The 14,183-nt window shown below is 34.6% G+C and overlaps 1 protein-coding gene across 1 annotated transcript; it reads left to right on the plus strand.

The window, feature by feature from the left end:
• The first annotated feature begins 1,339 nt into the window (after nt 1–1,339).
• On the plus strand, nt 1,340–3,896 carry LOC108328070 (zinc finger protein WIP2). The gene is made up of 2 exons (XM_017561858.2): nt 1,340–2,105; nt 3,397–3,896. Exons 1-2 carry the CDS (start codon nt 1,497–1,499, stop codon nt 3,835–3,837), a joined length of 1,050 nt encoding a protein of 349 aa, XP_017417347.1. The 5' UTR covers nt 1,340–1,496; the 3' UTR covers nt 3,838–3,896.
• Nucleotides 3,897–14,183: the final 10,287 nt, after the last annotated feature.

Genomic DNA, 14,183 nt, shown 5'->3' on the forward strand with positions numbered 1-14,183 from the left:
TAAATATCCTATTAAGGGAGAGATTAGACTGATTAAAAATATAAATAGTATAAAAGATTTTTAAACCGATATTTTACTCAGTTTGTAATAAATTTAAGATTGTATATAAATTATGTGAATCACTTCCACTTAAACAAATTGTAGTCACATTAGTTTAAGTTACTTAGTTTGTTATTTGTACTACGATAAAGCCCATATATATTTAGACTAATGACGAACTTATGAATCGTGAACATGTTCCAAAACTTTTTTATTTGACTATATATATATATATATATATATATATATATAATTTAATTTGATGTTATGATCCAATATAAGTGTATATTTATTTACTTAAACCATCGAACATTTATATTATTGTAAAAATTACATGCAACATGACAAGAAACATTTACAAGTAAATTAATGATATAATAACTTTAAAGAAATAAAAATAAATTTAGAGGGACTTTGCTTAATAAAATTAAAATTAGTAAATAAAATGATTATATATAAAGCACTAAAAAATATTAAATTTATTTTTATTTAATTAATTTTAAAAATTTAATGAATATGTCACAGTATTATAATTATTAATAAATACTTATACGGTCACGCGTGATGATGATAAAACTTAAAATTAAAAAGGAATCAAAATCCAGGATGGTGCTTAGTTGGTGATGCGAAATCAACAAAATAGACAGAATATAATAGTTTTAAGAAATTTAAATTTGTACTAGAAAAAAAAGTTTGTTGATTAAATTTGGTCTGAAATGTAGCGTCCACCATCGTTTTTTGTCTTTTTCCCTCTCCATCATTACTTATTAATTAACCATACCTAAACTATTTAATCTTTCAAAATTATGTGGACATAAAAAAAATATTATTGAAAAAAAATCAGTTGAAAGTTTGAAATACTCTTTTAACTATTTGATAAGATATTTTTGAAAAAAGGAACAATTTCGTATAATTTTACAGCAAATATAAAAAAGCTAATTTTTAACCTACTAAAAAGCACTTCATCGATTAAGTGATTCGAAATGGAATCGCTTACGTGACAGTCTGGTGAGTGAAATGGCTGACTTTTACCACTGAAAAAAATGAATCCAATATGTATAGTATTCGTATGGAGACTGTAACCGTAAACTGACGCTAACGGCGTTCTACATAAAAATATACGTATTTTTTTTTTTTTTTTGGAAAATGTCATTAGATTCCTACATGCATACTTTTAACTGATTAAACCTTTTTTATCAAGTTGAAAGACTAATTAAAGTGACAGTTTTCTTTTTTTTTTGAGAAGTTTATTTATTTTCTTCTTCCACTTACCTTCTTTCCCATGTTTGATACCGCAATGCAATCTCTTTCAGTCTCTCTTTCTCTCTCCACCGTTCACTTCCTTCAGTCATCTTGTACTCTCTCTATCTCTCTATAAAAGCAAAGACAACTAGCCATAAACTGTTCCCACTCTCTCCTCAAACCCACACACAATCACAAACTTACCTTTTTCACCCATGGCTGACCCTTACTCCAATTTTTTCTCATCCTCTTCCTTCTTCCGTTTCAATCACCATTTCCCATCTTCAAACCCTTCTCCTCACGCTCCCTATGTCCACCACAACTTCATCAACCACTCCAAAACAACCGACACCACTTTTTTCCACTACCACCACCACCACAACCATACTTCTTCCACAACTGCAACTTTTTCTTCTTTTCCACCTTCCCCTCCTTTGAGAGAAGAACTACCCCTTCTGAGACTCAGTCCGGCCAAGCAAGAGGAGGAGGAGGAGGACCTGTCTTGCACTGGACCCATGGATGTGGAGGAGAGGATGCACATCCACCCCAAAGAGGAAGAAGATGATGAAGATGGCACTGTCACTGTTGCACTCCACATAGGGTTGCCAAGCCCTAGTGCTGCTGAGATGGCTTCCGTCCTCTCTTCTTCCTCGGAGACCACTGACAAAGATCATGGAGATGGTGCTGCTGAGGATTCTTCTGCTGGCTTCAGACTCAACAAGGGCCAGTACTGGATCCCTACTCCTTCTCAGATTCTCATTGGTCCTACTCAGTTTTCTTGCCCTGTTTGCTGCAAAACTTTCAACAGATACAACAACATGCAGGTATATGTCACACATATCAATGACTGCCACACAAGGTTTTTAAATTGCAGAACTGCTTGCAACTTCTCATTTTTTTTTTATATCGTAACAAATAACAGTGGATGCAACCGTACTTGTGGTCACCGACACCCCAAAACTCTTGATGTTGCTGCAGAAAATTGTGGTTCCAGACTTATTTTAGAAGCTATACACACCTCCATCACCCTTTCGAATTCTTTCTTCGTGTCCCTTTTCTACTACTTTTTTTTATAAGGTTTTCTTGCTCTACTTCCTTTCTAATTCAAGGTCCCAAAAGAAAAAAATTAAAATAAAAAGATTTTTTTCCTTTCCTTTGCTTCTGCTTCTCCTTTCTGTCTATAACTTTCTTCCCTGATTTGAACCTCTAACGGTTCCTAGATGCTTCGATGGAAAGAGGAAAAGCTTGGGTTGCAATCTATGCTACTTGTCTTCTGCTTTTCCTTTCCTTTCCTTTCTTTATTTTTTCTATTTATAAATTGTTTTCATCCTTTTTTCCAGGTCTATATACCTCGATTTCGCTTCTAGTCATGATTTTATTTGATCTTTTTAACGAGTTTAATTTGGGGTTGTTTTTTGCATGGTGAGCGGGTTTGATATATAAAATTTGGTTAAATAATGAACGAGTGGTTTCTGATCCAGACTGAGACTGGGATCAGTACCTTACCACCTTTCCTTTTCGTTGATTAAACAACTCAAGCTATGTTCCTTATGCCTTCAGTACATTGAAGTCTGTGCTCTTTATATATTTTGGTAGAACTGAAAATCTTGCAGAGTTTCTTCCAGATCGCTCAGATAATTACACCAATTTCGTTTCTCTTTTGTGGTCCTTTGCTTCTGAATGCCCCATACATGGGACATAGCTAGCCTACATCTACTCCTCTCTTTACCTTTTTCGTTTGTCCTCCTTCTTTTACCATTGCAAACAAAACTATGAAAGAACTAGTACTCATCTAAATTTTATTAAATTTGCTCTTTACGAATATAGCCCTTTTGTTCTTTTGAAGCGACCACTATCAAAGCATACATATATAACACCTCCCGCATTCGTCTTGATTCCCAGATGTATATTCCTTTATTTTGGAAAGGAAGCTGTACTCCAAATCATATCTTAGCACCTTTCTGGTTGTTATATCTTAATATTATGCTCTACAAATTCACTGTGAAAAAAAATCTTGAAATTAACTAACTTAACGAAACTGATTTCTTCTTGTTTCAACTTAATTTGTTTTCTTTATTGTAACATTTTTGTGTGCTTTGACTGAGGGGTGTTCAGATGCATATGTGGGGGCATGGATCACAGTACAGAAAAGGACCTGAATCTCTGAGGGGTACCCAACCAACGGGCATGCTGAGGCTTCCTTGCTATTGTTGTGCTCCGGGGTGCAGAAACAACATTGATCACCCGAGATCAAAGCCTCTCAAAGACTTTAGAACACTTCAAACGCATTACAAAAGGAAGCATGGGATTAAACCTTTCATGTGTAGGAAATGCGGTAAGGCTTTTGCGGTGAGGGGCGATTGGAGAACTCATGAGAAGAACTGTGGCAAGCTCTGGTACTGCATCTGCGGCTCCGATTTCAAGCACAAGAGATCTCTTAAAGACCATATTAAAGCTTTTGGAAGTGGCCATGCAGCTTATGGAATCGATGGTTTCGAAGAAGAAGATGAGCCAGCATCTGAAGTAGAACAAGATAACGATGATTCCACACAGTGATTAACGAGACTGCTGGGTTTATGTATGTGAATTATCCTAGTTATTTTGTCCAACGATTGGGGAATATATATATATATATATATATATATATATATATATATATATATATATATATATATATATATATATAAAGCGTTGGCTTCCTATTCAGCACTATATATAAGCACCAAGTTTAATGGAAAGTTAATTTCTTCTTCTTTTCCTTTCTTCTGTTGGTAATATTAGCTAGGACTAGAGACTGGATACAAAACACAAAGCTGGCAAAGCTATATAAAAATATCCAACTTTGAATTTGTTCTCGTGTATAAGACATCGTTCCCTTCTCTTACTATGAGATGCTTAGAATTATTCTTATTTGATTTCTATCTTCAGCAAAAGCATAGCTTAAGCTCATTGATTATTGATTAATGATAAAGTAATGTCTCAAGTTCTATTTAAATTAATTCACTGCATGTTTTTCTTTATTAGTGTGGGTTCATTTTGCGGAGCTATCAGTAGAGGCGTCAGATATATTTACGTGTAATTTATCAGATATATATTTTGTACTCTTCTTTTATCCGTTTAGTATATATGCATCTATGGTTTAAAGTTGTTATATACTATAACTTTCGCCTCAACTACAATTTTTGAAAACTCTATATGACACATTATAATGACTGGTGAATCAATGGGAACAATAAGTGCAATTTTAGTAATCAGAAGCCAACGATGACCATAAACGTAATTTAATGAAAAAGCAGTCAAGATGAAGAAAAGGCTTTTCCCCCTCTCTCTGAAATACATTATATATAATCATCTCTAAACTTTGGGGGACATGGTGCATGTGCATGAAGAAAATATACCTGTGGGGCATTTCAGAGATATTATGGCATCGATAAGTTGCTTGGGTGAAGATGACCTAATTGGTACGTATTGAATAATAAAATAAGTGTAGAATTTGTGTGCGGGAAAGAGAAAAAAGTGAAGGTAGGTTATGAGTGGAGGGTAAATTAAAGGGGTGAGGGTTTAAGGTGATGTATTTGGAAGAAGGAAGTATATTAGGGGTAATTAGATAGGCTTTTCATGCTGCGAAACTGAAATATACGTCAGCTTTTTGTTGGGGTGGTGCATATGATGCCCTTTTGCTTTGGGTAGTGGAGAAGATATGTGTTTGTTGATAGATGGAACATATACCATTTCAGATTCACCCTTGCTTGGAAAATTCAAAGCAAATGATTAGCTTTTTAAGAGAAATACATATTATAAAGGAGGATATCAAAAGACATATAGGTAGGATGGGTGATATCATAATGGTCCCAGTGTGAAGTTTGCAAGGTATGAGGGTACTACTGCAATGAAGTGGATCTCATTTGCAGCTTTGGTTAGAGAGAGAGAGAGAGAGAGAGAGAGAATGGGCAAAAGTTGTTCAAGTGTTGTGCTGTGTTGAGAGAGATGAAAACTGCAAAACTGTGGAGCCCAAGTTGTGTTGGTTGGGCTGATTGGCAACATATACCGATGCCTCCTACAGTGCATACACACCTCTCTTCCATATCTGATGGATAAACTGTACACTGAAACGACCTTTCAGCAAATTTTGACCTCTTTTCTCTGCTCTATTTTAGGTGGAGTCTTCAATCCATATGGTACGTACATGTATACGTGATGTACAATTCACACCAATGTCAAAAACACCCCACCAATAATAATAATAATAATAAATATAGAAACAAATCAAATGAAACATCTCTTCTCTTTCTTTCTGCATGCCTTCCTTCTCTTTGCTTCCCTAACAGGACCTGCTTATACTTCTATTTAAGACAGATAAATATTACAGAATATATAATCATTTAGGTCGTACATTCAATTAATTAAGTCTTTCTCTTTGAACTCCAAAATAAAAAGCGATGAAAAATGACTAAGTGTTTTGTGAGGGTAAGAAATGGTGGGAATTGAATGGATGAACTGAACAGCAAACTGTAATTAAAGCATTTATTGACCATCAATATCCCACCCTTTTGTTGTGGAGACCAACCCTACCACTATATTGACCTGTTGAGACTCTCCTACCTCCATCAGATCATTTCTCTCTCTACAGAGTCGTGTGTGTCTCTCACCATCATCTTTTGTGTGTGGCATTTGTGCTTTTATGGCAAGTCCCTATCCTAAAACCACCCATACCCCCAATATGCCCTGCACTGTGATTACGAAACAACCTCCCAAACGACTGATCCACAATAATCATCACTTCAATTTTCTTTCTTTTTTTTAAATAATAGCGTAGAATAATTCAAATGTTATAACATTAAAAAGGACTCAAAGTGATAATAAGTACGTAGCGTATGTACAACTCCATGCATGTACATGCATCCTTTAGTGTTACAGATAAAACAACTATTGGACCATAACATATAAGAAAAGTGATGAATGATGTGCTAAAATGAGAGGAAAAGATAAGTAGGAAAAGGAAAAAATTGAATAAAAAAGAGAAAAAGAATGTGAGAATATATGAAAATTGTTGAACACATCTGGTGCAGCAATAAGAGATTAAAATTAATAAATGATTTAATGTGAACAGTGTTGGGAGGTAGTTCTACAGCCCCATGATATACCGTGCCATGAACATGTAAAGGAGACCAAACAAGCCAACACGCAAGAATATGTTATGTGGTGTATTCTCCTTTTTGCATTCATATTCCAATACAGTAGGGACATCTTTGTCTCCCTCGGCTCGAATAACTAGTTCCTCCCCTTTCTCTCTCTATATATATTATAAGTTGCTGAGGTGGAATTTTCCTTTTCATAAGACCATGATAAAAACCCACCTTAGAAGAAACAGGGGGTTCTGGTGTGTGAAAAAAATATATATATTCTTAAGGGATAATGTTTTGAAAATTTTAGGTGCGTGTATATAATCATATGCGGCGCCCTAGATTGTCGACACTAATAGAGTTACTAAAAATTCTTCTAAATTTTACTACTACTATGCTAATTAGTTGCATTTTTTTTTCAGATAAAAATGAACTCAAAATTACTTTTCGAAGATTCCTTTTAAATAAGTTCTCAAGTATTTGAATCAAAATAATAATCAACAGTTTGCATATATTTTTTATAAACAATTTAGTTACCAAACAACAACGTCAAATTATTATAAGCAGACTTCATTTAACCAATTCTAATTTTAAAACATGAATTTTAATTTAGATTTTATTTTTCTATGGAGGGAAGCATGCTTAATGTTTTAGTCCAAGCTATAAATGTTTTTATGTCTCTCACGAATTGGATTTCTAAAATTGTCACAAACATTTAAACATGGAGATCTTAAACTTCAAGTTGTCATCCTATAGCCACTGAAGGATCTCTATCAACTAATAACTCATATTGATTTGTGTAATAAGTATGATTTACAATAGAGCATGGGCCTTTTGTGCTCACATAATATCCTATTAGAGTTTTGGTGGATAATTCCATATTTTATTGTTGTATGGACTAAAGTTTTTCTTCAAGTGCTCTTTGTATTTGTTATTGTTGTTAAAGTTTTTCCATGAAGAGTTGCTCCATAACTACCATGCATTCATTCATTCCTTCCTCCATTTGGAGCTTCATCTTCCTACAGGCCTCATGACTCAAGGATTTCCTCTCATATGCCTTCATTGTGATCACTTTGAATGGAATGGTTGTCATTGACTACATCATTAACCTTGTCTTGAATGGTTCTTGATAAGAAAGACGTTGTCTCAAGTATATCTAGAGAGTCTTCATCATGATTTTTGTACGTGCTTCTTCTTTCCAATACGACTAACCACTTTTGATTGGCTAAATCATTGACAAAAATATTTGTCTTGCTTAACTAGCCATAATAAATGGTTCCTCAATATAACTCATCTTGTTAAGATCCACCAAAGTAAAATCGAGGTCATGTGTCCCCACACCCAAATTGTTATAAACTCATTTACACTTGAAAACTAACACTCTAAAACTGACAATCATCTTGTTTCTTTTGTTTGTAAACGGAGGGTTCCCAAATCCCTAACCTCATTCTCCTTTTCCTTTATCATCTGGCAAAACATATTTCTCTTCTTTCTTCCCCAATATGCGAGGCCTTATATGAATGCCTGAAATTATCAGTTGTTGCGTCCTTTGGTAGTAGTCAAAGTCGGCGCCACTATAGAACTTGTGTTTGAGACCACCACCAAAGCAACCGCAGGCACCACTAGTGCGAACGAGGAGCATTTGACGTCTCGTCATCTCTGCGAGACATATTTGCGTAACCCAAGGTTATTGCTCCCTCTACAACCATCACAGCTTGCATCCGATCGAAACTTCGACTCGTTAGCGATTGTTTCTCCCTTTCTTCTCTCTGTTTTTTTTTGTTATTTTTTGTGAGTGGATATGGGTGCTGAAAATCGAAGATGGAAAAATCGGTGTTGAAGGGGACTGAATTTGTGCCTATGAGATTCGAAGGTGATGGTGACACTAAATATGATCATGTGTGGGTGTTGGTAAGGCTAGAGCGGTTATGTTCTATGCAGGTTTTTTGTTGGAAGGTGATGGTTGATTCTGTTTGGTCATGTGGTGAATGGTTGTTATGGAGATAATAGGTGTGTATGGAGGAAATAGCCTTGTCGTTCTATGGTTATTGAGTGAATTAAAGATGATGCTGGTGCGTGGAGTTCAGAGGGTTGCTTGAGGTTGTTAGTGGATGGTAATTGGTTGATGATGGAGATGAGGATTGCATGAGTATAATGAAGGTTTAAGCTCGTGAACAAGTCACTAGTAAAAAAACAACTTTTAAAGGCGCCCAATACGCTTCGATTTTAGAAAAACCGAAGCATATTCAAACACGGTGGCGTTTTTGTAATTAATGGAAACTTATATGTTTCGGTTAATGGGGAACTGGTGCCTGAAAGTGCTACTACCTCGGTTGTCTAAGCTACCCGAGGCATAAAACTGTCTTGTAGACTGGCTAGCGTTTCATGAAGGGGATACCGCCTCAGCTCGACGCAGAACCGATGCCTAAACACGCTACTACTGCACCTAAAATAGAATGGTTTTCAGTTCCTCTTCTTCTCTCTCACTCAGATCTCCTTCTCAGTTCCTCTTCTTCTCTCTTCTCTCTCGCTCAAATCTCAAAGCCACCACTCCGCTACTCCGCCGCTCCGTTGCTCCGTCATCGCCACTTCGTTGCTTTGCTTTCACGGTACCCTTCTCACTCTTCCTCTTTTTCTCAAACGCTCAGATCTCCTTCCCACAGTTCCTCTTCTTCTCTCTTCTCTCTTGCTCAAATCTCAAAGCCACCACTCCGCCGCTCCGCCTCTTCGTCGCCACCACTCCGTTGTTCCGCCGTCGCCACCTCTCCTTCAACGTCGCCGCTCCGTTTTCGCTGCCCAAAGCCATGGCTGCATCCCACCCCGCAACCCCAACCCGTGACGCGATCTCAGATCTCACTCCACCACCGGACGCGATCTCAGATCTCACTCCACCGCCTAGTGCGGCTCGTGCCAGTGGTGGAGCCGCTGGCCAAGCACTCGGTCCAGCCCCCTTCTGGTGCCAGTGGTGGTCACGGCAAAGCGTCTCTGCGGCGCAAAGGAGTTTCACTCTTCAGTGACTTCGCCACTATTGGTGCAGGTTTGGGGACTTCGCGACTGTTGGCGGAGGTTTGGGGACTTTGCGACTGTTGGCGGAGGTTTGGGGTTGTTGGTCATCCGATTTGGGGGTTAGGGATTTGAATGGGGTTTTGACTGGATTTGGGGGTTAGGGATTTGAACGGGGTTTTGACTGGATTGGGGGTTAGGGATTTGAACGGGGTTCATCTATTGCTGATTCAAAAACATTCATCACAGCTGAAGATGACAAGAACAATCAATCTGCTTGTTCCCTATTCCCTGATTCAATTTTTATTTCAATTTTTGGGTTTCTGAATATGCTTGTTCACTATTCAATTTTTGGGTTTCTGCTTGAGAGCTCCAGTAACAGAGGCTGGTGGAAAATCCTTCTTGTTTCACTGAAAATGCGGAATTGAGTTGTTGTGTTGGTAGCTCTGAAAGTGGGAAGGTGAAATGATGATGGTGGCAGTGGAAGATGGGTGTCTGCTTATGCATAAGAACATACATCAAGAACATCCTAAAGGTTGAAAAAATTAAAAAACAAACACGTTACTGCCTCGGTTACCTAAAAACCGAGGCATAAATCCTATCTTTTTTAACTCAGTTCACAATCGAGGCATAAAACCTACCCCTTTTTACCTCGCCGGTATATACTTCGGTTGTAGAACCAGTGTCTATAAGCAAAAGTAACCGGTGTCATATCCTCTTAGTGCATTAGTGAGTGTTTGTGTTGGGCTAGGTGAAAAGAAACTTTTCTATACCAGTTGTACATTTAACTGGTATAAAAAATGATATTTTCTATATTGGTTCTAAAATCGGATATAAAAAGTCAATACTTTCTATATCAGTTCCAAAACTTGTATAAAAAGCCAATTTTAATTGATATAGAAGGCTTTTTTGCATTAGTGACCCCTTGAGATTCAACATCAATGCTTGTATTTGGATAATTAAGTTTTTTTTATAATGTTATCTTATGAATAGTATATATTGATAAATAATTGATAAAATTTTATAACTTGAATTATATATTCTATTTATAATACTCTTTTTGTAAATTAAATTACCGTCTCTTTTGTTTGTTATTCGTTATATTCTTCTTTTTACAATGATAACTTTAAATTAAGGATATTGTAGTTGTAAATTCTAGTTGTAAATACACACAGCTAATACAAATTGCACTAAGCCTAATAAGTATTCATGAGTAAATTCCCTTATATGCTATCTACCGAACAATATAATTCTTTTAGTTGTATAATTTCTTAAGCATTTTAAATGTAGCGAACCTTTAGATTCAAATTAGTTCTTTGTGGTCAATCACACAAAGAAGGACGATATTGAGTTGATATGCAAGTCAATGATGATTAATATTCAATTTAATTTATATATTTAAGATAAATTTGTAACTATTTATAAATAATATATAATTTACTAGAAAAGCTATAATGAGCGTTTATTGCAATTCAATCATAAGATTTTGATAGATCCCTTAGTAGAATTTTTGTCCTGCAGTAGACTCTTTCATATCTTTATTATAACCACTAGGCCCACATGCATTTTATTTTATCAACTAGACACTTTTATTGTTAACACCATTTTTTTATTTTTATTTGAAATATATATATATATATATATATATATATGTATGTATATATTATTCTAAAAATATAAAAATGAATATTGAAAACTACAGAAAATTTTGTTTATAAAACATTTCTAATTAGAAAAAAATAAAAATAGAAATTAAAAATATAAAAAAAATCAAATTTTTTAATTGAAATTCATAAAATAGAAAAAAGAATTAAAATTTATTAAAGAAAGTGTTATTTAGAAAGCAAATATAAAAATAGAAGTTAGAGCTTTTCTGTGTTTTTTTTTCAGAAGTTTGAGTATTATAAAATTTGTAAGGAGTATAGTTAAATAGAAAGATTTAGTAGGGCGAATTATATTGAAAAGAGTTTTTTGGAGACAAAGATTCGGGGTAAATGTTATGGCACTAAGAACTTAACTTCTAACGTTTGAGTTCCGAACATTACGAGATCATGCCATACTTAGCTACACACAAAAGTATTATCAAAGACACGACTCCATGATAACTAGACAAATGAGTAGTAATGGAGCATAACTATATTTTTATGGCATATAGTGTAAACAATAAATCATCAATGATCCATCAACATATGAAAGATTAACCTAACTTGCAAATGAATTAACATCTAATATTTATGTTATTTCTTACTATGAAATAAATGATTGTTTATTCTGTACATTATCTCAATATATGACAAAAATACAATTGTAAAATAGCAAAATGTTGTATATAAGTATAATCGAGTTTTTCCTTGAGCTATATAATAGAATACTCCAAATGTTAATTAAATACTTGTTTATTAATTATAATTTAATTTGAATAATGATTTTTATCGATAAAAGTATTTCAATTCATCTCAAAACACTTAAAATAAAAAGCAATTAGACTAGCGCTACCGCACATAAGGATGGAAATTTTTTGGTAAGCATAATCAATGAATTTTTTGTGTATAAAAAAGGACTCATTAGGTAACTTTACCTTATTGATTCCTTTAGATATGCAGCCAATCAGAATAAGATCAAAAGGCAATGCATGAACGTCATAATGCACAAAAATTATATCTGCATGTTTTGTGAAATATATATATTTATGTATTTGTTTTTAAATGAAATGATTACCATGCCTTGGGGTAGGAACAAAATATATGATCCTTTAAATAAATGGACCACTCTAAGAGGGCTAATTTGAGGTACTTTTGATCCTCCTCAAAGTAGATGAGACAACTTTCTTAGTGAGGCCCCCAATCAATAAAAGGAAAAGGGAAAAAGGAAAAAATAATTTTGACCCATAATCACCATAACTTTGAAAGGAAAAATATATTTTTAGTATGTATAATAATATATAAAAATAAAAAATTCATTTATAAAAAAAAAGAAACACAAATAAAATTCCTTCATTTGAAGTGTACCCTAGAGAACTAAAGTTTGGTTTTATTTCCATTTTAATTTTATTTTCTCAATTATGATTATCCAAATGACATATGCTTGGTTGCTTTGATCATTTTCTTTTCTCTTTGATGCTTGGCGATTCCCCAAGTTGTGGGTATAGGGTATTTTTTGTTTGGGGAATATGGAGAAAAAACTTCAAGCAGAAGAAAGAGACCATGCTTCGACAAAACACACACACACAAGCCGTTATCACCATATATGTGTGTGAGAAAGATTTTTGGGAGGTTCCTTTTCCTTTTTTTTCTCAAGGTGAAGAGTGATTAAAGGTTGCGTTTGACGTTCATGCCCATCGAATCAAATTGGTAAAAATCTATTCTTTTTTATTCGTTTATTTATTTGGGACATGGGGTGTGATCAATTAGGTCTACTTGCTCAGATCCTATTTGAGATAACCAAACTAATAATAAAGTTAAAGAAAGCCGCAGGCAAAGACACTCATTAGCACAACCCACACGAACAACCTTTGAAAGGTACTTCCAAACTGGAAAAGCATCATAGGATCTTCAACATCCTTATTCTTATATATGTCCACTGCTGTTTCACCTTCACAGTAAAACCATGAACTTCACAACATTAAAAACAACAAACACAAACTACTATTAAGTGATTCTTCTTTAGCTAGATGGCTAAAATCTAAGTGAGAATGTCACTGCATTATCTGTCTCTATCTTGATATGACTATACTTAATGGGCAAGTATATCTTGTTCGTTTCCCACCTCATTCAACTTTAATTCCGAACGACATGTGTGCATCACATATATGTCAATTGCCTCAGCTGAAAATAAGGTTATTACATAAAGTTCAGACCAGATGGCATCATTATTTAATGCTTGTCAAAACTTCTAATTTCCCTTCCTCTTTGATCTGGGGTACTGCTTTAACTTGTAGTTATTGTTTTTGCAGAGACTCAAACGGAAAAAGAAATTATTGCAGGAGAATCGTCATTATGCAAAGCCTTCCATTCAGTATCTTTCTATAAAGTGATTCACTGTTGTGTTTTCGTGTTTTCTTCTAATAAAACATTAAATCAGGCTTCGTATCTAGTATATTTTATAGTGATCAGTAAAAAATTTAAATCTTTAATCGATAACTTTGATATATTGGAGTATGTGGTGGCGATCGACATTTTAATTAAAAGGAAACTGTGATTATGATTAAGGGTTTGGATATGATTAAGTAGTATTAATTGCATTGATTTGTTGGATGAATGGTCTGGTTTGGTGGGGTAAGTCTCATTCTTTAAAAACTGAAAATGTTACCCCTTGGCGGGGCCATGCATGCATAGTGTTCATGATATCTTTCTCAGAAATACAACAAGAAAATTTAAAGGAGAAACTTTTCCTTTCAAAAAGAGAACTTTCACCAGCTTCCGAGAAGGATCCTATCCTTAGATGTTCATCTGAAACGAAAAATGAAAAGAGGAACAAATTGAAAAACGAAAGGTTAACATCGCACTATATATGTTGCATGCATAACAAAAGTCTCTTTTCTTTTGTGATTTACATAGGTAATATTAGAAGTTACTCTACCATCTCACGTCGTCATCATAGGCTGAAGTTGAGGATGAGAATTCAAAATTCTTGGAAACATGTAGTATAAAGCCTACGAAAAAGAGAATAAAATATCATGCAGATTCTGATGGTAACACACGCTGCTTTTTTAAAAAATACTACATGTATAACTCTTTTTAATACTCTTCTAATGTTATAAACAAACTATTACAGAAC

The sequence above is a fragment of the Vigna angularis genome, chromosome 2 (assembly GCF_016808095.1).
Source record: "Vigna angularis cultivar LongXiaoDou No.4 chromosome 2, ASM1680809v1, whole genome shotgun sequence".
NCBI lineage: Eukaryota > Viridiplantae > Streptophyta > Magnoliopsida > Fabales > Fabaceae > Vigna > Vigna angularis.

Excerpts from the sequence above, each read along its gene's own strand:
- LOC108328070 (XM_017561858.2), top strand. The coding sequence starts at position 1,497 with ATGGCTGACCCTTACTCCAATTTTTTCTCATCCTCTTCCTTCTTCCGT. Across the intron at positions 2,106-3,396 it reads ACAGATACAACAACATGCAG|ATGCATATGTGGGGGCATGG; the intron begins GTATATGTCACA and ends AGGGGTGTTCAG.